We start from the raw sequence: 27,415 nt of genomic DNA on the forward strand, positions 1-27,415 counted from the left end.
TTATTCTCCCCTCCCCTATGGCTTCACCTTGCACTGTTATGCACTATGGACTATACTCCAGGAGCAGATGATCCTCCTTCTAGAGTATCCCAAGCAGGTCAGTAGCGGCCATCATTTACCCGGCTTCGTCCCATTACACAGGCATCTTAGCTCACAGCACAAGAAGGTGAGTGCAGTCTAATAAGATTTTGAGAGACTACATCCACATAACTTTTATTACAGTATATTGTTATAATTGTCCTATTAATCTCTTACTACACTTGATTTACACATTAACCTTTATCATAGGTATCTGTGTACTGGAAAAAACCTATATATAGGGTTCAATACTATCTGAGGTATCCAGCATTCACTGGGGGCCTTGGATTGTATCCCCAACAGCTAAGGGGGACAGGGAGACTATACAGTCTCGCAATTGGCTTCCTGCTTCCACTCTACCCTCTCCAGAATCTATTTACAACACAGCAGCCGGAGCGATCCTGTTAAAATGTAGCATAGCTCTTTTCTACTCAAAGTCCTCTAAGGCCAGTTCCAACTCAAGATAAAAATCATAGCCCTTCTGATAGACTGTAAGGTCCTATAAAATTGGCCATCACCTCCATCCCTCCCATCCCCGCCCCCTCCTACAATTTCATCCCTCAGCTGCTCAGGCAAACTGGTCTCTTGGCAGTTCCTGGACCACACAAGATATAATCCTACCTAAGGGCCTTTGCACTTGCCATTGCCTCTCCCTGGAAAGTTCTTCCCCAAGATACATACATGATTCACAGTCACTTCTTTGTCTGGTTTGGGTTTCTGCTCACACATCACTTTTCAGTGAGACCTGCTCTAATTACTCTTTGTTAAAAAGTATATTCTTCCCTCCTTACAACGTTCCTTATCCCCCCCTTCCTGTGATGTTTTTCCACACTTACCTTCTTACATATTCACTAATTTGGTTACTCATTGGTTTGTCGGTCTCCCCTCACTAGAATGGTAGTCCTGTGAGGGCAGGAGCTTTTGCATGTTTTTAACTGATGTATCCCTAGCAACTAGAACATGGTCTGGTTCATTTTTAAACTGATTTGTTGAATAGTTTCCATAGATCCTCTACAAGCACATTTGGATTTTTTCCTAGCCTATTAGTTTGAGGTCAATGGAGTTTATATTCTATCCATATTTTTCATGAAGAAGAAACACATCCTCTTAAATCCTATCCTATTGGTTTTGGTGTATCTTAAACCTTTATCCGACTTGCTAAGTTTTGTCTTCCTCTAGAATTACAGCACTAATGTCATGCCAATGACAAAGAAGAGGGAGGCCTACGCAGACTTCTGGAGCTGTCAAGCCTTTACAGTTGGGCACAAGAGGAGAAACCAAGGGGACTGATGGGGTGGGGTGGGGGAACCAACTAGAAAACAATGATATAAAAGTCAAGAACAATTAAGTGCTTCAAGAGGGAAGAGACAGTGACCAACTAAGATAAATGCTTCTAAGTAGTAACTTAAGATCAGAACACACAGATAACCATTACATTTGGGAATAGCTGGGATGTTGGTGATCTTGATAATCTCAATGGAATAGTAGAGATGGAAATGCAGGGCCTATTTTCATGTCCAAATACTATTTCTCCCTCGAGGTGTTTGACCTGGGCCATTCCTTCTATTCTCATTCCTTCAACTATATTGATGACTTCCAAATTCTACGTTCGGGCTTCAATCTTTCTGGAGAACCAAACTAGTGTTTTTAAGCTTCCTATGAGACATCTTTATCTAGATATCCCTTAGGTATTCAAACACCCAAATTGATCATTAATTCCTTCATCTGTTTGTCACTCCTCTCTGTCCTACTTTAGTAAATAGCACCATCCAACCCATCATCCAAAGCTCGAAACCTCTTAAACATCCTCACTCCGTTCTCATTCACGCGGCCCACAATTCATGAAGGCTCCCCATTCCCACTGGTTCTACCTCTTACATATTTCTTCAGTATACATCCTCTATCCCTATTGTTTTACAATAGAGCCTTCACTATGTTTTTAAAGTTTATTTATTTTGAGAGAGAGAGCGTGTGCGAGTGCGTACACATGAGCAGGGAAGGGGCAGGGAGAGAGAATCCCAAGCAGGCTCTATGCTGTCAGGGTGGGGCCTGGCGCAGGGCTTGTACTCATGAATCACGAGATCATGACCTGAGCTGAAACCAAGAGTCAGATGCTTAAGTGACTGAGCCACCCAGGCACCCCAAGCTTTATTTCTTTTAATTTCTAACATAATTTATTGTCAAATTGGCTTACATACAATACCCAGTGCTCATCCAACACTTTCATTATTTCTTGATAGAACTATAACTGCTTCAACTTAAGTACTATGTCTAGCACAACACAGGTTTTGAATCAACTATTTGAGTCACTGAAATAGCTCATATGGCTCTATATAAGTTGTTCAGATTTATGGTTATACAGTTTTTTTTAAACTTTTTTTGGGGGGGGGGACAGAGCGAGACAGAGCATGAACGGGGGAGGGGCAGAGAGAGAGGGAGACACAGAATCGGAAACAGGCTCCAGGCTCTGAGCCATCAGCCCAGAGCTTGACGCGGGGCTCGAACTCACGGACCGCGAGATCGTGACCTGGCTGAAGTCGGACGCTTAACCGACTGCGCCACCCAGGCGCCCTACAGTTTTTATCCTTAACCAAGATTGAATAAAAAATTAATAACCTGCAGCTGAGATAGCATTGATGACAACACCACAAATAATTCCCCAAACAGACAATACCACCTGGATTTGAGTGTTCACTGGGAGATTATGGTCGTGAACACTGTAGAATCCTGACAGTGACAGTCACTCACTGGAATTATTCCCACTATTACTTTCCATAGCTCCTCCTTATCCACTCAACCTTCAAGAATGTATTCCCCTTAACTTACTCTCCATAGTCTACAAACTGCAACTCTAATGAAAGGACCTGAGCTTTGCTAAAGCAGACAAAATACATAACACATTATTGGTTTCTCTTTGTCAGAGACATGGACCCAATGAGATGTTCACCTTGAACAAGAAGTGACAATCATGATTGGGAGAACACAGGCAAGGACAGGAGATGAAGCAAGCCTAAGACACATGGCTTCCTCATCTCTCCTGGAAGGTGCTGAAACCCAGCAACATAGTCTTGACCTTGATAACCTCCAGAGGGCCTCACCAGGAGAGGACGAAAAGACCTCAGAACTATTTTGGCCCCAAAGCATTTTTGAAGCAAGTTAGAAAAGTTATGAAACTCACAGTTGTCATATTTGACTCGCATCCAGAAACACAACTCAAATGAAGCATGTAGTCTAAATGGTTGATGGTTTTCAGCTGGATGTACTTTCCAGCCACCTAAAATGAAAAATCTTTCTCTAGTTTTACTCTAATAAAAATCTTTGACCTGTGGGGGGGCGGGGTTGGGGGAAGCACTATCTACCTTTAGGCTAAAGTGAGGAGAGGGGCTGGATAATAGAAGACAGCATGACTTTACATAGTTTTGTACTTTTAAACACTGTTATTTATAGGTTAAACACTGTCTAGAAGGCTAAAGCCTGGAAAGAATCTACTTCAGCATACCTGATACATCATATACAAAAAATGAATCACCCGTTATCTAACTTCTACTGCAGAAGAGTTCTACTTTCAGCTGCACGAACTTCCCGAGGAGACCTTCCGTCATGCGATTTGATTCCCAAAGGGCTGGCCCAGAGTGGGGTGTCCCACACAGGAGGGTGTCCCCACCTCTACTAGTGGTCGGAAACGATATGCAGACCTCCTGAGACACTCAGGATGATTATTTACTCAGAGAGTAAATCCATATTCCTCTTATCCAAGAGGCAATATTGTTCTCACTTCTCATGGCCCAGGTTTCCCTAACTCCACCTCCCCATTCCGGGCTCATGCTACACTCTGCACTCTCATTATTTCATGTTGCTAATGATCTACTTACTACACTGCAGTCAAGCCAACACATGTCCAAATGACTGAATGTCTTTCTTCCCTACTACATATAAGGTTTAATTCTAAATCATTTATTCAACTTTGCATCATCACATCTGACAGTACGTTCGTGAAATGTGTCAATCAATGAACAAAATTAATCATGGCTGATCTCAAGCAGATTGAATAGATCCATTGCAATAGCCCAGAATCAAAATTAGATTGGATTAATGGAAAATATGAAGGTTTCACACTCATTTTTTTTTTTTGAAGCAGATTCTCTATTCACTACCCATATTTTAATTGGTAATTTACTTGCAGGTTTCAGAAAGATCTAAAGAAGGTATTCCTGCTCTCAGACTTTGAAAACTATCTTGTAAGAATAACAGATATAGGACAGCTCACTTTAATTTTTGTTTTTAAATATATTTTAAGGTATATATCTTAAAGTATATTTTAAAAACCGACTGGGTGGCTCAGTCGGTTAAGAGTCTGACTCCTAATTTTGACTCAGGTCATGATCTCTCCATTGTGAGATCGAGCCCCACACTGGCACACTGAGAGGAGTGCAGAGCCTGCCTGGGACTCTTTCTCCCCCTTTCTCTCTGCCCCTTCCCCACTCGCTCTGAAACTTTAAAAACAAAAAAAACCTTAAAAATTTAAATGAGATACGAACACTTACATACTAACTGCTCTTTGTAAGAATGAAAACCATTGTCTGAATATTTTGATTTATAGAAGGAAAAAAGATAAAGCTGCTTGAAAGCTTCTAGAATCAGAAGTTTTGAGTCACAGCTATACATTCCTCATAACATCCCCCCATCCCCATAATTGGGCTGTTCCTCTCAAAATCGAGCAACCTGTAGTCAATATTTACCTGGGCAGCAAGACTCAAGAGGATTATTTTCAACAGAAAGAGACATTAAAATTTTGTGTTCAGATAATTCATAAAAACGTGGGAAATAAAATGAATCCAACCCTTACCCTGTTTTTATTCATAAGGAATCCTGCAAAGAGAATTTTAACAGGAATACAAAATAGGAATTTGTTTTTGTTTTTTTACAAAATAGGATTTAAACAGCTACAATTTTATGGCTATAATGGAGGCCATAAAAATCTCCACAGGCTAGAGAGGGAAATAATTCATTGTCTCCATTAATCTAAAAACTGGCCCAACCCTTCATGTTTTAGGAAAACTTCTGTTCTCTCTAGTCCATTTGATTTTTTTCTATTTTTTTTTCTGATGCTCAAAGTAATACTTGTAAAGAATAATTTGATCAATCAAATGTAATAAGGAGGAAAAGTAAAAGTTCCTCCACACTCTAACCTCCTAAAGATTATGGGTGTTTGGTCCTTCAACTTTTTTTTATGCATACGCTAGTATATATATGCCTTTTTCTCTTTTTACACAAAAAATGTGATCCCTGTATGCATATATACACCTAGTTAACTGTTTCTCTAATTTATCACAGACAATCCTCTGTGTAGTAACAGTTGAATTCTTTTTAATGTCAGCACAGATTTTTACTGTATGACCATCCTAAAATTGATGTAACCAGTCTCCAGCTGGCTGTTACATGGTTAATTTTAAACCATACAGAATTTAGACTTTAGAGCTAGATGAAAATACTTAACCCTCAAAATACCAAAACATTAATCAAAAAGATTGCAGCCTTGCTTGGTGGGAGATGGGGGTTGTGGGCTGCACTTTTTCTACCATTTAGGTGTTGAGAGCTCAAACTCTAGCACCAAACTTCTGGGTTTGATTCTTGCCCAGCTCCATTACTTACTAGCTGAGCCACCTTGGCTAATCATTTCACTTCTCTGGGACAGTTGATATTTGGGACTATGATCTGGGACTATGATGATAATTATTTGGTTATTGGTAAGATTAAGTTGATTATAATACGAAGCACTCAGAATATTACCTTGGCAATAAAGCAGTAAGTGCTAATTACTAATGTTATGGGCTAAATGTTCAGGTCTCCCCTTTGGATTCATAATTCGAAATGGTAACTAACCTCTGATAGGACAGTATTAGAAAGTAGGGCTTTGGGGAGGTGATCAGGTCTTAAGGATGGAGCTCTCATGAGTGGGATTAGTGCCCTTATATAAAAGATGTCACAGAACAATTTTGTCCCTCCCACCACGTGAGAACATGGCATAAAGACTGGGCTATGAACCAGGAAGCAGGCCCTCATCAGACACTGAATCTGCTAGCACTTTCCTCTTGGACTTCCAGTCTCTAGAACTGTGAAAAAGAAACATTTGTTGTTTAAGCCCCTCATTCTGCACTGCTTTGTTAGAGGAGCCCAAAATAAGACAATCATTGTTGCTATCGTTATACCATGCTACTTCAAGCTTATTTTATACAATTATTAAAATTTCTGTTCTTGGTATGGGTAGAATAGAAAACACAAGATTCTGGTTGTTATTCAACATTTTGGTATTTGTATGTTCATGCCAGCTCTCATTCTTTATTAAAGCATGGAATTATGTAACAGCCATAGTGAGATATGCTGAATTTTAAGTTATGAGAGATTTAAGTACATCCATTGAAATAGAAGTCTTACAAATGTGAACAAACATCTATTTATATTCGAGTTACTGCTTACTTATATAAGCCTCCTTGGAATGAGGAGTGAAGGAAGAAAAGGAAACCAAATCATCAGCCCTACTGTATTTTCATTCATATGAATTTTACAATAAAGGGTGAAAATTTTAAACTCCAAAGAAAACACCAGTAAATATATTATATTGATTCTTGAGCAGTAAAGACACCTGTTCCAGGTGGTAGGGTAATATTTGCAGGAAACAGATGTATTGCTTTTAGCTCTTTGTGACTGGTAAGATTAGCACTTCCTTTAATATTGGTGGTGTTATTGGTTTTCTGTTTTATTCTTCATTTTTTAACTTAAAACACACTAAACTGAAGTTTATTAGCACAGTCCAAATCGTTTGAACACTCTTCAACAGCAAGAACAAAACATTCTATACCTCTGAGGCAAAGCCTCGTCAGTTTCAGGTCTCATTCAGATGTTCTCTTCCACTTCTCCACCAGTTACATGTTCTATCTTTATTGTTCAAAATCATGAAATTTTAGGTCATAGAACACTTTTCACTTTTATATGATCTAATAGTTTTCCAAAAAAAAAAAAAAAAAAAAAAACAGTTCATTTCAAAACTTAGCAGATTTTGAGTTTGCAGCTCACCAGAATGGCCCAAGGGAATCAGCATGTGGTACACAAATTACTTGTTGAAGTTAAAATTTATAGAGCATTTTGGCTGGTCCAAGACTAAAATTTAGGAGGTCAACTATGTATTTAAAAGAAACTTATTTTAGACTGAACTCATCACTATTCTATTTAAAGTCACTTTAACCGTTTCAAATTTAAATTTGAATATTTAAGAATACAGGGATATTTTCATAACTCTTTCAAAAGGCATCTTCGGCAATAAAAAAGCCATCAGGACTCAGATCAAAGGTTAAAGTTTCTCTCAGACCATATTCCTCTCTCAGGTCTGTACACCCTAATCAGGTAAACAAGCCTCAACTGTTAAAATTATATAGCTTGGACCCTAACGAAAAAGCAGTTAAACATTCTTGTGACGTCATGGGAAATTTCGCTTGGAATACAGATCAACAGCAAAAACAAATAGTTGACTGCCACACATACTGGTCCAGCTTTGCAATATATAATCTCTTTAAAATGTTTAAATTATAGTCTTTTTACTTATAGAAAATATAAGGCAAACAAGCACAAAAGTGAGAAAGATCAGGTCTCAGTCTTACCCCATCCCACTTTCAAATAACTCAGCTTGGTCTGCGCCCCCAACCCTCACCCCCACTCCCCAACGAGTAACCAACAGAAACAGTAAAGAGGACAGGTCATTCCCAGTTCCCGAGTGGATTCCCTCTTTAGGTGACCAAGTCCTCCTGGTCTCTCTAGATGTTAACGCATGTGGAGTAATTCAAGTAGATCCCATCTTGGTCTCACGTCAGGAGACCACTCTGAACCTGTGCTGACAGAAGAATTAGGAATTGCACGTGTCAGGCAGAAGGAAAAGGGGAGGAAATACTAATCTGGACTTTCATTGTGAAAAGGCAGCGCGAACTTGCCTGAGTACTCTCCAGGTAATGAGAAACAGCTCACAAATGCAAGGAAAGAACTTTAAGGGACTGCTCTCTTAACTCGCCTTTCAGGTAATGTCTTAAGGCCGGTGTCACAGAAAAAGCACCTCAACAGGAGGGGTTGCCCCTGCTTCATGATCACACTAGCTCTGAGCATAATTAAAACTAATCCTTTTACCTGCCTGCATTTCTTACAAGCAATCCATCTAGGGCAGTCCATAAAAAAGGTCTGGATGCTTTGCACCGACAAGATTCAGTCAGTGCTTCAACATTTGGGGGGAGAAAAATGCAAGTCCCAACAGCGGCGGCTCATTCACTTATTGAAAACATTCAGCTATTTTAAAAGGCTTAGAGCACACAGAGCATAATGGTGGAGCGAAAACGACAAGCCCTCGTCAGAGGCACTACATCCAAATTTGCTTACCTCAGGCTTTGAGACACAGCCAAGACACGAAAACCCCGGAGAAGGAAAAACTTATGCCATGACTTGAATTAAGAAACAGGCTGTGGAATCAACAGATGTTTACAGACCAGTTTAGGGTGCTGGAAATTACATGGAGAGGATAGAAAAAGAAAATCCTCTTTCACCAAGTAGTTGATACAATTATAAACCAAGTCTCTAGAAAGGGTAACCTTGGGCTAGGGTTAGGGAGAGGTCAGCGTCGTTCTGTCTTCACATCACCTTACGGTGTAACTGCAGGGAAAATACAGGAATACCACGACTTAGGTGCCACGAATTTCACTCTTGCGGTGGACGTTTTCAACTGCAGCTGACGAACTTTCTATGAAGTTCTCTTCCTCCCCACACTCTCTGACAGAGGGGCCCCAAGGACAATGCAATAACTTGAGCCACCATTATACTTTCACAGTGATTGTTCTCACAGGGTTATTTAAACATTACTTGTTAGAACATCAAAAATCCTACCTTCCCCAATTGGATTTACCTAGCCCATTTTGCAGCTCAGTTGCAGAATTATGGGATACACAACCCCGTGCCCTTGTTGCCACCTCAGGGCTTCCAAACAGAGTAGGCCAAGGGGTGTTAAGTGATCCTCATGACCCCTACAGATTTCCTTGGTTTCGTCTTCAATTCACATCCACGGCTTTCCAGAAACAAGACCAGAGTAAGTAAGAAAGTAAGACCAGGGCCTTAATGTTAACTTTGTAATGAATCAGTAGCAGTTTCTTTTCCCAGGTCCACCTCCTTCTACGTCAACATCTCCTCGCTTGCCACGTCATCATGAGAGGAGCAAGCGTCTGTGCTTCCAGAGTGTGAGGTAACCCAAAGTCACAGACCACCTCTCTGATCTTTTCTTACGAACTGGGGCTCCTTAGAAAGCTTCAAGCCAGGAATGTAAAATCACGTGGATTATAAGCAGGCAAACAAGATATGTACCTGCTGAAAAACTCAAAGCAAGAAGGGATTCCCTCACGACCCAAACTATCGGTACCAGAGTATATGGTAAAAACAGATTATAAATTTGTTTTTTTATTTTTAGTTTATGTATTTTGAGAGAGAGAGCACGCACAGGCGAGGAGGGGAAGGGCAGAGAGAGAGAGAGAGAGAGGGAAAGAGAATCCCAAGCAGGCCCCGCTGTCAGCACAGAGCCCAATGGTGGGGCTTGATCCTGCAAACTGTGAGATCATGACCTGAGCCGAAACCAAGAGTTTTCATTACCAATCGACTGAGCCATCCAGGTGCTCCATAACTTTATTTTTAAAGTCACATGAATAAGTTCTCCTTAGCCTGAGTTTAATGACTCCCATCCCCCTAGAGATTGAATGTTTTTGTTTTTTGTTTTTTTTGTTGTTGTTTTTAGGTAAGTACCGCAAAGCGCCCCCCCCCCCCAACCCCAAACTATGGAAGAAACAAGACAGAAAAACTATGATGGTAAGGAGAATGGTGTGTGTGGTAAGGAGAATGATGGCTTGCTCCCAATATATCCACATCCTAATCCCTGGAACCTGTCAATATGTTAGGTTCCATGGAAGAGGGTGAACTGAGGTTGCCCATCAGTTGCCCTTAACGAGACTATGCCGGATCAATCCAGGTGGACCCAATGTAATCACAGATGTTCCTTCAACAGGGAAGAGGGAGGCAGAAGAGAGAGTGCGAGAACTACTATGGGAGAAAGAAGGGCTAATCATCATTGGCTGTGAGGATGAAAAGGGGCCAGGAGCCAGGGCAATCAGCCTCCAGACACTGGACAAGGCTGGACAATGGATCCTCCCGTACAGCCTCCAGAAAAGGATGAAGCCTTGCTGACATTTTGACTTTATCCTGGTGAGACTCATTTCAGATGTCTCACTCTCAAGACCATCCAAGTAAGAAACGTGTGTTGTTTTAAACCCCTGAGAGCATGTGGTAATTTGTTACAGCACCCACGGAAAACAAGTGAGATGCTGAGAAAGAATGGTCCAGCTCTTTTCAATGATACACAAGATCATTTTATTTGTAATTATCCTTGAAATACTTGCAAGAAAGGGTGTTATATTTTCTTTTCTATTAAAGTTTTCTAAGGTCAGATTAATATCTGGCAGATCATGAATGAAATCAAAAGAAGCCTTAACATATTTCTGATTTAAAAAATCATGTACTGGGGCGCCTGGGTGGCGCAGTCGGTTAAGCGTCTGACTTCAGCCAGGTCACGATCTCGCGGTCCGTGAGTTCGAGCCCCGCGTCAGGCTCTGGGCTGATGGCTCAGAGCCTGGAGCCTGTTTCCGATTCTGTGTCTCCCTCTCTCTCTGCCCCTCCCCCGTTCATGCTCTGTCTCTCTCTGTCCCAAAAATAAATAAAAAACGTTGAAAAAAAATTAAAAAAAAAAATAAAAAATCATGTACTGGGGGTGCCCTGGGTAGCTCAGTGGGTTGAGCATCCAACTTTGGCTCAGGTCATGATCTCATGGTCCCTAGTTCCAGCCCCGCATCTGGCTCTGTGCTGACAGCTTGGAGCCTGGAGCCTACTCTGGATTCTGTGTCTCCCTCTCTCTCTGCCCCTCCCCCTCTCTCCTGTGCTCGTGCTTGCTCTCCCTCTCTCTCTCTCTCTCTCTCAAAAATAAACATTCAAACAAACAAAAAAGGCAATGTACTGGGAGTCCTGGAGAAGCAGCAGCTTTGCCATTACAAGGGTAGGAAAGTTAATGTGATAATTCCCCATTCTCTGCCATGGCTTCAGGTGGTTCCCTCTCTTCCATGGGCATTCACCTCATGTGGGAACACTTTGCCCCAACATCTACAACAAATCATATACCTGTGTATAATACACACACACACACACACACACACACACACACACACACACAGAGTTGGTTGTTTCCTGTCACCTGGCCTTGTCTTACTTTCCCGAATCCCCCACCCTTCACACCAAACTTATCCTTTCCTCTCTTTTCGATTTCTTTTATATCCACACCTCTCACTTGTTGGTATAAACGTCAAGGGACACAAATTAGCTTTGATGTCAACCAAAAGAAAAGAGATTTTAAAACCAAATAGGGTAACATCTAATTTCTCCTGGTCACTTAACCATCAACCTCAACTGTCTAACACACAGCCAAGAATATAAAAGGGGCACAAACGGCATCTGGGATCCTACACCAAAGCTGATCAACTGTAAGGTGTATATACTTCAGTCTTAGTAAAATTCCTCAGGCTCGTAGTCACAATCTAAGGACATTCGTGTTAGATAGAATTCTAACAGATTATCTAGGTTCAGTAGATTAAAAACATGAGGATGAAAACCAAGAAGAGATTAGGGACAGATACCTTAAAACAAAGAACAGAAGGGAAGTTAACGTACATTTATTGAGTACTAACCAAATGCCACGCCCATATCTAGCACTTTGGACACCTGGCCTGACACTTCCAGAACTTGCCCAGAATTAGAAAAAGGGGATATAGATGCAGGAAGGGAACTTAGTCTTTTCCCCACCTGATTCATAAATGAATCCTTTTCCCACTACACTCCATCACCTCGAAACCAACAGCAAACATGGCTTCTTGACGGTAACAATCTGAAAAATGAGTAAAAACACAAACCCAAGATTTCAGCAACAACACCATTATAGAGGGTCACATAAAAGCTGAAAAGACAATCATCATGTAGTACTAAAAATCTCTTAAAGGCATCCCTATATAAAAGGATATAAAAAAAAGGTAAAATCATGACGCCTACAGATCTAAAATAAACATGTTTCATAGATTCCATTTAGCTCATCAATTACTTAATGAGGGAACCGAAAGAGGTGTCACAGCCAGTTCAAAAGAACAGCCAAAGAAGCACAAATTTCATGTAGCAAAGGGATGTGGAAACAAACACACGGGTCCGCGGCATTCCCCAGGACGTGACTAACTTGCATTTCCATGGACAAGAATTAGCTTCATGGTTTTCAATTTTCTACAGCTTCTAGTTCTCCTGAGTTCTAGAACAGTCTAGTCAATGACAAAAACTCAAGCCCCGGTGTAGAGTAACCGCCCCCCCCCCCAGACACGTTTGAAAGGGTATCCTCGCAACGAAAGAATATCCAAGTCTTTTTGGCACCCTTACAAAGTATTATTTTTCTTCTACCAACATTGCACCAAAGCACAGAAACTAGTAGCTCCTCCACCTTCACTATACTCTACTTACAAAGACTAAATATACGATAAAAAAAAAAAACTTTTCAATTCTTCCATGTAACTGGCTACCTGTTGTAGACCTGCCAATCCCAGTGGAGCTGGCTAACTGTTTTGTTGCTGTGGAAGGTACCAGACAGGTACTTGATAAACGATCCGAGGTAGGGGAGTGGCCTTAGAGGATGACCTTCTCAAGTATTTTCTAGTATCACAACTCCCCTTCGTTAGAATAGATTTCTGGACGCCGTCCGATCTCTCTTCTTAAGGCACAAGCCAAATGTCTTGTTCCCGTTCGCTAATATGGTAAGTCTGCACAAGTACAAGCGATCGTCCAGTGATTTTTATATTGTCCATTCTAGGATTTTTTTGTTTTTGGGTGATCGACAGGCCATGTATACAAGTGTCTACATCAGACACAGTAACATTGATTTACAGGCCATTTTCATCACGGCAATTGTGATGTGTGGAACCATCAACTATGACCATTCAATACACAAATGAACGTTCTCCAGAACTAGCGTTATTCAATTTAGAAAGCCTTAAAGTTTACAAACTTGCTACTGGGGGGGTGGGTGGGAGGCAGAGGAGTGGTGAACATTTCCTGGGTCATGAAATGAACTTAGTGATAGCCCACAAGTGTTGTTTTTCTTTTTTTTTTTTTAATCTTTATTTTTGAGAGAGAGAGAGAGACAGAATGTGAGCAGGGGAGGGGCAGTAGACACAGAATCTGAAGCAGGCTCCAGGCTCCAACCTGTCAGCACAGAGCCCGACGCGGGGCTCAAACTCACAGACTGCGAGATCATGACCTGAGCCCAAGTCAGACGCTCAACCGACTGAGCCACCCAGCCACCCACAAGTGTTGTTTTTCTAACATCCTTATTGGCAAAGCGAAGCCCAACATTTGCCCCCACCCGCTAGGTGTTTTGCTTTTACTATTACGTTCCAGAAAATCCCTAAATCTGGAAGCTATTACCTAAAAACTTTGGATAGTTGAGTAGTAAAGGATATATTAAGTTATACACAATTTTCTTTTTGAGAAGGAAATTAATGTACCTGTCAAATGTTAACCAAACCACAGAATGTCCTTTGTGAGAATTAACTGGGAACAGCGAGGGTGTGAAAGAAAACTGAACTTTCCCACCCACAGTTATGAGCACCGGTAAAAAAACAAATCACATGCAACTATCATCAACACACAAGACTTGCAGAAATTCCACACTGCCCACATTTTCAAGAATCAGGACTTTCACTTTTCTTTCTCTCGCAACACTTCTTCTAAGAACTTAGTCTTTCTTAAAAATTTTTTAAAATGTTTATTTTTGAGAGAGTGTGCAAGTGGGGGAGGGGCGGAGAGAGAGGGAAACAGAGGATCCGAAGCCGGCTCTGCACTGACAGCAGCAAGCCCGATGCGGGTCGAACCCAGGAACTAGGAGATCATGACCTGAGCGGAAGTTGGACGCTCAACAGAATGAGTCACCCAGGCGCCCCTAAGAACTTAGTCTTAAACTGTCATGAATGAGCTAAGATTTTTGGCAGATGTATGTGGTTTTGAATTGCTCGTCATTACCTGTTAATACCTAAACATGAATTTCCACTGTCCCCTTGTTAAACTAATCCCAGACCGTGGCCTTCAAATCCCTGACATATCACCCAATATCCAGTCTTCTTTCTAGAAACTAACGATAGTGCACATGCCCTAATTTTTTGATAATAGTAAAGGCGTTTCAAGTTTTGTACTTTTTGTTACCTTTTTATATGGCATTGCAGATATAGTAAGATTTATAAAGACTTAACACTTAAAATTTCAGCACTGTGGATCGAGTCATGATTAAAGTAGTGATTCTGAACATTTCGCCTAATTTTAGAGCCAGCAAAACTCATTTAGTAGCTAACACTCAGAATCCACACACTATTGTAGCTTATGAAATATTTTTCATGAAGTATCAGAGAAATGTTCAGTCATTTACTAATAATGATCTTTGCTATCAATTCCCTTGCACTTTTCCGCTCCCCTGACTGCACATCCCTGAAAAATCTAGCAACTGCAATGGGGTGGAGGGAGGGTCCTGGCTCAGCGTGAAGTACTTTCCAAGAACTTTGGGAGAATTAGCACATTTGAGCCTCACAACTCCCCTGGGAGGTATGCGATTTAATCAGTTCCCATGACTCAGAAGCACCGTGCGGGGTAGAGCAGTCACTTGCCCAAGATCACACACAGCTAACACAATCTGGAATTTGAACACAGGTCTGATCTGCTTTCAAGCAAATGAAACACTGCACTGTACTACCTCTTAAGGGAAAAACAGTGGTTGACAGAGTTATTCGTTGTTTCTTCTAAACAGAAGGTTAGGCATTGGCCCTAGATCCCAAAATACCAGACGCCCCAGAATTACTGTTTATCTTCACCAGCTGGCCCATCTAACATACTGAAGAACTGTTCTCTGACTACAAGGTGTATCCTTCTAGGAGGTGAGGGACTGGCTACTGAAACTATTAGACCTGGGACCCAGTGAGGGACTGAAGCCTGGTATCTTATGTATGATTAATCGCTCAACAACCCTATCTGAGCACCACTATATTTAGGTAACTGTTAAGTAACAGAAATTTTGCAACAGAGAACTAAATTTGTGAAAGGCATGTCCTTGTCCTCTAGGAACTTCTGGACAAAGGCATGAAGAAGACAGTCTCCAGAAATGGCCTCCAGAGATACCTGATGATCACTGTTAACTTTGTTTCTTTCCTCAAAATCATAACTTCCTGGAGAATGAAAATCAGGAGCACTGGTGAACGCTGAGGAAAAAAAAAAAAAAAAAAAAAAAAAACATCTAGTGGAACAGAATGAATTGCTCCCCCATTTGCATGTTGTTCTTGGAGACTCGAGATTAATAGCACCAAATAGACCTAAGTAGGAAAAAGAGAGGAAACTAAGTAGTGGGAGTAATAGACAATGAGTTTTTAAATGAACTGGCCCAAAGTCTAAGCCCATTTCATCCTAGCAGTTCCATCATTTACGTACGTACAGCTGTAAGACCTACAGTTGCAAAACAGACCATTCTGCCATCTCAAACACAATCGTCAGGACTGCCCAAAGTACGCACCTTATAAAGGGTGCCAGTAGGATCAACTTTCTAGGTTGATACTCTTCACTCATTCAACCGATAGCTCACCGGTGCCAAAAGCTAAGCAAGAAGTCCAGGCCATTTCTAGAGAGCGTCTGCCTTCACGAAAGCTGTAGTCCAGAGAGGAAGTTGAATATTAAACAAAGAGAAACACAAGCATTTGAATACTGACGGTAGAGAAATACTGTGGAGGAAAAGAATAAGGTGCTTTTTAAAAGTTTGACAGATAGATGGAGGTAGGAAGACATACCTGGGGGGTAGGAGTGGAGGGGACATAGTCCCGAAAAGATGGATAGGAGTTAGCCGGACAGAGAATGAGGAAAAGAAGGGAGAAGGAGCTGTAGTTGCGTAAGCCCTGAGGAAGAAAGGAGTTGATCTGTTATAGAAATTGAAAAGGCCCATGTGGTAATGAAATAACCATTGGGAAAGGAGGAGAGAAGACCCAAGAGAAGGTAAGGATAGCCCAACTATGAATATACCTGAGCCCAAAGTCCTCCAATGACCCATGAAGATAGGCTAGAAGGGTCTATAGTCAATATCTCAGATAAAGAGTAAATATCCAAATTTCACATTTGAAAAAGTCAGCCATATGAAATGATACAATCAACTTTCAAAATTCTCAAGTGACAGCCATCTGGAACTAGAAAGCTTCACCTAATCCAGCTAAGCCCCAAACCCTTCAAATGAGCTGAGAGGCGGTCCATGCATGAAATGCTGTTATGTTTTCTTGAGCTTTTTCAGAGAAACCGTGTCCCTCCACCAGGGCTCTTTGGTGTCCTCTACCACGTGGTCAGAAGGTAGAGGGACTCAGAGCCACTGCTCAGTAGGTGCGCGGGATAGGGCACGCTTCTATGCCCAGGGTTTCTTTCCATGTGCCAGAGCCGGGGGTATCTTCTGCATGGGGAAAGTAAGAAAACAGCCCATGTGTACTGAAAACCCTTCTGCAAGACACATTTCACTGTACCCAGACGTGAGCTCTTTTTAAACAAAAGCGAAAGGCACAAGCATCTAAACACAGGCCAAGCAGGCTTCTATGTGGTCTCCCTTCTATTCTATAGGGTTGCTCACACTGCACATAGACTTTCAGACCAGACTGTTTGTGGAGAAGGCAATCTATGTGAGAAGAATGAGCCAAGACTTCTGATTCGAGTGGCAGACGGGAAAAATCCTGCGGATCCACGTTCTCCCGCAACCTTACTAAAGTCATGACAAGATTAAAAAAAAAATTAAAAGACGTAAACACACTCGGACAATGAAAGTCACAACAACATCTGGGAGACTAGAGAGCAGAAGAACGAGTGGTGACTGGGATCCAGCAGACCAGAAGAATTCAATCTCAACAAGCGGTGGGGGACAGGGGAGCTGGCCCACAGGGCTCCTGAGCAGGTCAGGAATTCGTGGAATCCGAGATCCCTTACACTGGGGAGTAAAGGTGAGACTGAAAACAGAAGGAGTGGTTTCAAGTCCTTTACACAAGGACTTCCAGCTCTAGATGGGTGTCCCCATCTCACTAGCTGGGCACCAGTTCCTGTCTACCCGGTAGAAGACCACGGGCTTATTCCCTGGAAAGGATCAAACACAGTATCTGGAGGAGGAGAACCAGGTAGTGCTTACAGCAGGGGTAGGGGCAGAAAAAGGAGAATCAGGGGAAACTTTTACACAGTGAAGCCTCAGCTCCCTGGGCCCTTTGGCCTACTTGCTTCCCTGAGCACTGACAACTAAGTTTATCTTATCTTCTCCAAGTGAGAGCTTGAAAGTTTTTTGTTTCTTTATCCCAATGTTTATTTTTGAGAGAGACAGAGACAGAGAATGAGTGGGGAAGGGGCAGAGAGAGAGAGAGAGAGAGAGGGAGATACAGAATCTGAAGAAGGCTCCAGGCTCTGAGCTGTCAGCACAGAGCCCAAGGCAAGGCTCCAACCCATGAACTGTGAGATCATGACATGAGCTGAAGCCGGATGCTTAACCGACTGAGCCACCCAGGTGCCCCCTTGAAAGATTCTTGTTGGGAGTATCTGACCAGTCCAAGAGAAAAAAACCTAAAGGTATGATTACTAAAGCCTCCCCAATAAAACCACCAAGTACCCCTGGGGTGAGAGACTAAGAACAGACAAGTCCCACACAAGGACAGAGAACTGAATTAGCTTTACGTGCCCCACTTCTAAAGATATAAACACACGAGAATTACTGCGCATCTAAGAAAAGCCATGAATAGGAAAGACAGAAACCTAACAGAAACAAAAGGCAACTTGAGATAAACAGAGCTATACAGGGAGATGAAAACTGATCTATATTATTAATGTCAAAAAAAGCCTAAAGTTAACATATAACATGTTCATCAAAGAACAGGATGCTACAACACAAAAAAGAGAACAGAGTTGTTGAAGTAGAGAAAAAAACAAAAAATGGGTGAGCAAAAATTTAGAACTCAATAAGTGACTTAAGATAAATGTGAAAAAAATCCCCCAGGAAACAGAGCAAAAGGACAAAGAAATGAAAAATACAAGTTACGAGAATTAGAAGATCACTACAGGAGAGCCAACAAGAAAAAAAAAAATCAAAAAGTTCCACAGAACTAAAGGATTTGAGTTTTTAAGTTGAAAGGGCCTAACACATCTGGCTATGAAAACAGTCACACTCCGACGGACGGGACCATGAAATTTAAGCCTGGAGTTTCCAAACAGGATTCTAAAACAAACAAAAAACAACAACAACAACTAAAATCACCATCACCACCGCTACAAAAAGCAGATCAGATACAAAGAGTTCAAGATTAAAATGACACTGATCCCCTAGGGAGCAAAACTGGAAGCTTAGAAGCATTTAAATGGAGCAGTACTTCCAAAACCACGAGGGAAAATTATTCCCAACCTAGAATTCTACACCAATTAGACCATCAATCATGAGTTTGATAAGCAAAATGTCAGAAAACTGACCCCCAATGCACCCTGGAGAAAGCCAAGAAAGGCCAAGACTTGGAGGCCAGCAAGAATCCTGTACAAGATGACAGGGGACTCCCTGGCCTGAGAATTCAGGGGGCCTAGGGCAGGGAGTGGGGTCAGTCGGGGGGGGGGGGGGAGAGCCATGCAGCAGTTTGGACATCAACCAGTCCAAATGGGAGCAGACTGACCGGAAGCTCTGGAAGAAACCCCACCGAGCAGAGGACCAAGATGCAAATGCAGAGCATACCTGTTTGAAATTATTAAGAGGAGATTTGCACAACCGGGGGTGGGGGTAGATACTGGGGAGTGAACTGACAGGGATACAACTAAGTGATCAAATAGGACAGTAACTCCAGGGAGAAGAGCAGAGGAAGAGGACAAGGTTATCCTAATATACTCCAGGACAGCTACGAATAGCATTTACAAAGGCATTATACTGTGAACCCATGGGTCTGCCCCAAATGAAATCGTATTGGCAGGCTAAGGGCGGGTGGGGAGGGCAAGGGGGTGGATGGGGGGGGGGGACATAGGGACATAGGAAAGGAAGGATAAAGAGCTAAATTCTCACTTCCAAAGTGAAAAGCCAAGAGATAATACCAGAATGTGAAAAATCAAGGAGTAGCCATATTAGCACAGTATTTAGAATGACGGAAACACACCCACAATAAAAAGCTAAGTAGTTGAAAGTGAAGAAAACTAGAGAAGGGTTAGAGGGAATTGGAAGGGGAGAAACATAGGGTTTAAAAAAATAATCTTAAAAGGGTCAAATAATTTATCAGGGCTATATATGGACAGAAACTAAAGTGGTATAGAATTCATTATTCACTACCATATCCCTTACAATATTAGAAAAATGTGTGTGCCTGGATTTTATAGCACAATGCCATTTTTTTTAAATGTTTATTTTGAGAGAGAGAGACCGCGCGTGCAGTGGGGAGGGGCAGAGAGGGAGAGAAGGAGAGAGAGAATCCCAAGCAGGCTCTGTGCTCTCAGCACAAAGCCCGATGCAGGGCTCGACCTCACGAACCTTGAGATCATGACCTGAGCCGGATTTAAGAGTTGGACCCTTAATCGACGAAGCCACCCAGGTGCCCCAATGCTATTCTTTTTAAATGACAATTTTGAGGTCTTCTCTCTTTGAAAGCACATTTAATGAAAAAAATTCACCTCCGATCGTTTGTTAGTACCTAGACACTGGCCAGATACACTGCATACATAAAGGCTAATTTATGAAGTTATTTGCTAAGTCAACATTCCTCCAGTCTTTTAAACTAGCAGCCTTTCTTACTTTTTAACTTTCATTTATTTTACAACCCACCTTTTTCCTCAAAGGAGTCAAATAGTTATCTTTTTCTTACATCACAAATTTCTCTTAAATGTATAAAGATACAAGTGAGTTGGGGCATTATAGAGTGTTAATTAGAACATACTTTAGTCCTTTTTTCCTTTTTCAAAGAAGTAGTAGAAATAAGGGAATTTGTTTTCTCTTAACATTTAGCTTGAACCCTACCAAAATGTTTATTCCTTTATTCCTTCTGTGTAATCTGAAAAGCAAGACACAACAAGCATTAATTCACAAAACAAGGTTTTTCTTTGTTACGAAGTCGTTCTTACCAAAAAGCAATACAAGTCCAAATGTACCTACTTCAAAATAGTATTAAGATTCCATGACACAGGTATTGTAATCATAAAATTCCCCATTTAAATTTTGGCTTTCATGAAATGTCATTTCTTAAGCAAGGTAAGAGAATTTTGACTGAAATAATCATGTATTGGTATTTTGATTGAAATAATCATGTATTATCAGTGTACTGGATTCCACTGACTTTCCAACTAATTTGCTTCCATTATTTCCTTGAAAATACATATTTTCAAGACAGTGGTTTGAAGGAACTCAAGGTCTTATTTTTTAAAATATATTGTGAAATACATCGTATTTGATTGTCAAAATACAGCACTGCAAATCTCCACTACAGAACCCAGGCTCACCCAGAAGTTTTCATTCCAAGAAAATTCCTCTGACACTGAAGGATACTTGTGCAATGGCAAAATTTGAGGCACGGGCTTCAAAATTAACAGGTCATTCTGATGAAGCATCTCAATTTTCCCTAAGAGTTTTGTTATTTTGTGTTGTTTGAATCGACTAATCCTCAAATGGGTTTCAACCACTCTGAAGATTTTCCAAAGTATAACCATGTTAGAATTAGAAGAGACCCCAAATATATTAATTGGACCTACAGTCCAATCTCTTCTCATCGATATAAAACTGTGGCATAGAGAAGTTAACTCAGTTAGCGAGACTCCTGGTTAATCCAGAGTCTCCTAATACAAGTACTACCTGATATGTTTCAGGAACCAGCAGGAAAGTATTTTTTATTAGGTAACTTTTATCTTTGTATTCACACATAAAGGGATGTTCTATCTTCATGCAAAATCAAACTAGGATTCTGTTTATTGCCCAAAAGACAGACAGTCCAATTATAGCTGTTACTGAAACCAGAAATGTATTTCCAAGTTATCTTCCTATATCAGGTTAGTGACTTGATTTGATTTGCACCAAGTAGGGCATATGATCATAGAGTGGGTATTATTGCTGCTTTTTCTCTAGTCCTACTAGATCACAGAGGACAACAAGTTACGCTGGGTTGGCAGGAAGCTGTCAGATCAGTTAAGACTAAAATCCATCAATAGACCCTATTCACTGAACAAAAACCGGGAAATCTTCCTTACCGATGCTCCAGAGAACAATTCCTTAGACAGTTATAACATTGGAACAGCAAACAGCTGATGTAAGTTTTAGGCTGCACTTAAGTGAAACGTGTTGATGTTCTCATCTTTTAAAAAGAAAATGTAAAAATAGTCAAAAGTTAAGGAAAGATGTAGAGATTAGTGGACAAAACCCAAAATAATGAACGTGCTTGTCCAGAGCAGATCTGTTTAACCAGACAAGTAATCTGAACAGGTGGAAATGCTAAGTCACAAATTTGTTCAGAGATCTTCAGTTACTGGTTGATTCTACTAGGAACGTGTTTGGCTGCAAGTAACAGAAAACTCACTTTATGGTGCTTTACACCAAGGGTCAACAAGCTTAAAAGGGCCAGAGAGTAAACATTTTAGGCTTGTGGGCCAAATAGTCTCCGTGGCAACTACTCAACTCTGTCCTCGTAGCACGAAAGCACAAATGGGTGTGATGGTGTCCCAATAACACATCATTTACAAAAAATGGCAGCCAGCTCACAGGATAATTTGCCAACCACCAGTTTAATCAAAATGTCAACCCCTGGTGTAAAGAGATAGGACTGGAGTGCGTGGGTGGCTCAGTCGGTTAAGCATCCAGCTCTTGATTTCGGCTCAGGTCATAATCTCACAGTTCATGGAATTGAGCTGTGCATGGGGCTCTGTGCTGACAGCATGGAGCCTGCTTGGGATATTCTCTTTCTCTCTCTGCCCGCCCCCCCCCCATAAAAATATAAAAATTACAAAAAAAAAATATATATATATATATATATAGAGAGAGAGAGAGAGAGAGAGATAGTACTTAAAAAATAAATAATTTAAAAAACCCTCCAAGGTAGCAAGAAGGCTACAGTAGCTCCAGATGTCATAGCGATGTTCAAGGTAAGAGGAACAGCAAGGGGGCGGGGTAAGGGGTGGGGGAACTGAGGCAATCACATCCATCCCTTTCATAAGAAAGCAGAAGTTTTCCCAAAAGCACCTCTAGCAGAGGACACCACCACTCCCATCATTGGTCAGGACAAAGCAACTCAGATGGACACAACCTAGGAGTCCTAAGCATCTTAGACAAATCGTGATTCACTGCCTAGGTCTGGACACATTGCTACCTCAAATAAAACTACGGTTCTTACACCAAAAATGGATGAATGGCTATTGGGTACGCAGTTAACAGTATCTGTCACACTGGACTTTATTTTTTATATTTTCTCTACTGGTATAATCTCAAAAAATGAAGTACGCTTTCTTAGCTTTGATCTAATTAGTCAAATGGAGATTAAGGTTAAGCAGGTAAGATGGGGGGGGGATCAAAGTCAGTCTATCTCTGGCTCCCTAAAAGTAGTGTTTTAATGGGGAAGCAGGGACCGACACACCTGAATGACAGCGCTGCAGCCCAGCTTTGGGGCAAAAACACTTAACCTAGCCATGCCTCCCTCCATCTGCAACTGGAAAAGCGAGATTGTTCGATGAGATGCTCTCTAAGGTCTAACATCCTAGGAGTTCTTTAAATAGGTTATTTGATCAAGAAAATATAGCATAAAGTATACAGTCAAAATTTCATTCAAAAATAGCAAACCCCAAATCATAAATGTGGACAATTCTCAGAGAAGGTAGTCTTCAACTGAAGAAAAAGGATTTTATTCAAATAATGCTTCGCACGCATTGCAAAAAGATTGGCATTCCGTTCATCCCTTCCAATTTCTAAGAAAACACACGTGTAAGAAGGGCAGTTAACTTTTTAAAAACACTATAAATGTGTCTTGTAAAAATTATACTGTTTCTTACAACAAACTTAAAATAGTTCAAGTCCAAGATGGTAACTGTTCTAGACAGACTACTAATGTAAGAAGCACCCCCCATAACCCCATCCCCCGCTGCCATAACTCTGATTAAGCACTGTAAAAGATAAAAAACATAAATCTGATTACTGCCTTAAGTTTATTTTTGAGAGCAAGTGAGTGGGGGGAGGGGCAGGCAGAGAGGGAGAAGGGATCCCAAGCAGGCTCCGTGCTGGAGCCCACAAACTGTGAGATCCTGGCCTGAGCCAAAACCAAGAGTCTAATGCTTCACCGACAGAGCCAGTTACCCAGGCACCCAGTAATCAGACTTATTTTGAGGCACTGCTCAAATGATAACCCTTTTAACAATAAATTAATCAAAACAAAGTAAAAATCATTGCGTCCTTAAGAAATATGCTTTGCAAGAGGAATCCAAAAGGATAACTCTTAGCTACCTGAGCAAAACCGGCAAGAAAGGAAAAGACCAGGAGGGACGGGGCAAGGAAGTTTTGGAGGAAAATTCTGTTTAGCAAAAATGTTCCCGTGTTTTTTCTGAGAAATCTAGTTTTATATCAACATAACACAGATAAATTCTCAGTAACTTAGTCATAACTCCGTCAAAAAATACACCGCAAACTAAGTGAATGCTTGATTGCTTGAATTAATACAGAAAATTATTTTAATTTAGTGCGCTTAATTCAATATTTAAAGAGTTGGAAAATGGGCGGAACTGAAAATCCATAGCATTATGTTGGAGAGAATGTGACTTGTAATTAGTGCTGAAATAAAACACCAACATCGTTTTGTTGTTGTTGTTGTTACCGCGTTAAAGCGCACTTATCACTAAATTTGAACACATGTGTGAGTGAGAAGCCTTTACAGAGAGCCCAAATAGAGTCTATCAAATGATTGCTGTATGGCACAAGAGCGAAAGGAAGGGGAGGCTGGAAGAAGAAAGGAAGGAAGGGCGGAAGGAGGGGGGTAAAACCACCTCAGAGACGCAGGGGCTACTGGAGGTTAGCAGGAAGTCCCCAGTGCGGTGCACATTTAATACCTCTCTTTATTCAGTAATGGAGATCACTTTGCACCAGCCACCGGGCTAGATGAGAGATACCCTGCGAGTGAGGATTCTGCCCTGTAACAGAGCAGGCAGTAGTTCTCAATCCTGACATACCAAAGGGGTTAGCAGGGGTTTCCCCAAATGCCCGTTCTCAGACAGATGAAAGAGCTTCCTTTGAAAAATGCTGGAGCTTTTCACCTCTGCAAAGCCTGTTTCCCTATATATTGTCTGCCATGGCCGTCTGGGAGTTTTAATCAACCCCCAGCCTCTTCACCATTTGTCATCTGCACCAACATACAATAGGAAAACACATTTTCAGACATGCCTCAGCATGCCAGGGATGGGATGGACCCTCGCTACTCAAACCGCTTTGGACAAAACGTGCTAAATAATACGTGGCGGGATCCATTTATGCAAAAAGACGCACACGCGAAGTTTAACCTGAAGTGTCCTGAATGCTCCACGTAGGCATTTCCCTACTTCCAGCTTTATCACATCAGTGATTGAGAATTTAAGAGGGTTTGGGTCATATTTATTTATTTATTCTAAACCCTCATGTCTCTCACTTTCCACGCAGGAACCAGTGACTCGTGCATAGCTTAGTAGCTGTGACCCCACGTTGGAAGGAGGTATGATCAAAGGCAGCCTGGCCAGACTTGGGAAAACATTTCCACTGAGAATGGACATACTGCCTGTCAAAAGGTTATTCCCACCGCGTTGGGGCAGGAGATCACGTTACCCCAGAGTAACAACATGAAAGGGCAGAATCTGGCCAGAGTCACCCACATACATGTTTTTCTTTCCAACAAGGGCAAATGGGAGACACTGACCTGAACAGAACATCCTTCTTATCACTTGCGGGTGGGTGGGGGCAGAAAGGGTGCCTTTCCCTAATCAATACAGCCCCTGAGCCACAGCCACTGTTTAATTCCTTTTATATTTTTCTTTTCATTCAGAAACAGCTCACATTCAGTAAGACTTTTCTGTCTTAAACTTTTTTTTTTTTTTTTTTTTTAAATCCGAGCAATCACAAGCTATATTCTGTGGAAGACAAAATAACTTTGGAGGCGTAAATCTTAATGTCAATGACAGGAAGGCTTTGGTGAACCATTACCATAAATCTGACAAACGCTAATTTGATGGGTGGCTGTATCTGTCTGCTGCACGGCCAGTCTAGACAGTCTATTGAGAAATCCTAAAACACAACTGTTTGTTCCCTGTAACACCATCTGGATATGGCAATAAGCGCCGACCCAGCGCCATTCACACATGGATCAAAGCACATGCTAATGCTATCATGAAGTCATACACATAAAAAATTCAATCTGAGAACTCGAAGCAATTTTCCTAAGTCTTCAGTGAAGAAACCCCAGACTTAGTGTGACTCAAGCTAAGTGCATGAAGGGGGGAGAGGGGGGAAAAAAGGAACCGAATATTTAATGAGCTTGGGCTTCCAGAGGAATGTTAGGCCACCCATTGTATTGGAAAAGGCTCATGTCACACTTCAGTCATGGTACCCGTCAGGGTGCCCCTTTACAAAAATTGATCTGAGGACCTTTGTAATTACCTGTTTCAGCCGGGGAGGGGCGGGGGAGGGGGAGCACTGCGGATTCATGACAAGAAATAAAAGAAGGGATCCAAGGTGTAAATCTAACATTATATTATATTGGTCTGAGCTGGCAGAAATTTTCAATATTGCACACGATATTAAAAACCTTTCTCATTAAACAGCACTGTGGCATTAGATCAAAGAATCAAGGGCCTCCTATTGAACTCCTTTAAATATTACAAACATAAGAGCAAGTCTGGCTGTGCATAAAATAGAAACAAAGCCAATTTTTTTTTTTTTTTTTTTTTTTTTTTTTGGTCCACCCTCATCCTATAGCTGGCTGGAGAGAAACACTGCTTGAGAAATCGATTTCTAGTCAAATGGGGAGAATCCGGACTTCTCCCAAGGTACTGAATAAGGCAGAAATGAATCCAGCCCTGTACAAATTCGCTGACAGGAATTTTTCGGTCAATATGTTACTCCTATCAAAACTTTAAGCTACTCTTTCAAAATGTATCACTCAACAGCACCGCTTCAATTGCACGCCCTCCCAGCCCTGCTTATGCCTCATCACTCCACGAACCAAACTTCCCGGGGAGATAGGAAATGCTCCCTACGCCCAGTGTTTCGCTCCACTGTGAGCCACTAGAAGAAACTTCGATTTCTTTGCTTCTTGGCTGGCTCAAGTCTGATAGAAGAACACAACTAAAACTCTTGGGAATGTGTTATTAGTATATTCATCTGTTTGCTGGGAGACCCCAAACATGGCCCCAGGTCTCATACATCCTAGCATAAGCTTCCCAAATTCCCACCAACGTGTTTTACTTTGCAACAGTTGTTTCTACATCACATGTGTATGTATACGTGCACGTACACACGCACACACCACGAATACATTTTTTAAATTTACTAATCATGTCACGGGGTTAAAAAAAATAGGAACAAAACCTGTTAAGAATTACAAGCCATATCACCAGGAGCTTCCACAGGCTATGGCTTATGTTGCAAATTTCAAGGCTATATAGTGGTTAAGACTACTGGAATATCCTCACAGGGTAAGCAAAAAAAAAAAAAAAAAAAAAATGGTAACTGAAACAGGGCTTTTATAATACTTAGCAGCACACAGATGTTTGATCTCTTTCTACTCTACCTGCTAAAGCCTTTAAAGGTAACCAAGAATAAAACATTACATTCCAGATTTTATAATGTCTCAAGGAAAAAAAAAAAAAAAGCTCAATTCTGTAATTAGTCATTTTACCATTCTAGATACAAATTCAGTAGAGAGAAAATGAAAGGTAAACAGTTTAGCCATAGTTTTCCTAAAATTCAGTTCAATTTGAAAGACTTCTCACCAAATATTTCACAAAATATATTTATCTTCTTCTCAAGTGGAATATTCTTAACAATGTTTTTGTTTCTTAAAAAGGAAAAATCATCAATTTCACCCTCCCATAGTATGAAACCTTCCCTAGAAATATTTAAAAATTTTAGAAGTTCAGGAAATATATTCTGCTAATCGTCTGTGCAAATTTCCATTTAAACGATTATCATTTA

General features: G+C 41.2%; 1 protein-coding gene across 5 annotated transcripts in view; it reads right to left on the bottom strand.

The window, feature by feature from the left end:
• The window catches only part of ARL15 (ARF like GTPase 15), a 409,325-nt gene that overhangs the window by 282,572 nt on the left and 99,338 nt on the right, over window positions 1-27,415 (bottom strand). The window contains exon 1 of one of the 5 annotated variants that reach the window (XM_040496893.1): window positions 3,257-3,352. The exons of the other annotated variants lie outside the window; for them this stretch is intronic. Within the exon in view, the coding sequence (XP_040352827.1) occupies window positions 3,257-3,304 (48 nt within the window). The 5' untranslated portion in view covers window positions 3,305-3,352. Of the gene's footprint in view, window positions 1-3,256; window positions 3,353-27,415 lie in introns of those variants that run through there. 5 annotated transcript variants of the gene reach the window in all.

This window comes from Herpailurus yagouaroundi, unplaced genomic scaffold (genome assembly GCF_014898765.1).
Source record: "Herpailurus yagouaroundi ecotype Mexico unplaced genomic scaffold, PumYag 29, whole genome shotgun sequence".
Lineage (NCBI taxonomy): Eukaryota > Metazoa > Chordata > Mammalia > Carnivora > Felidae > Herpailurus > Herpailurus yagouaroundi.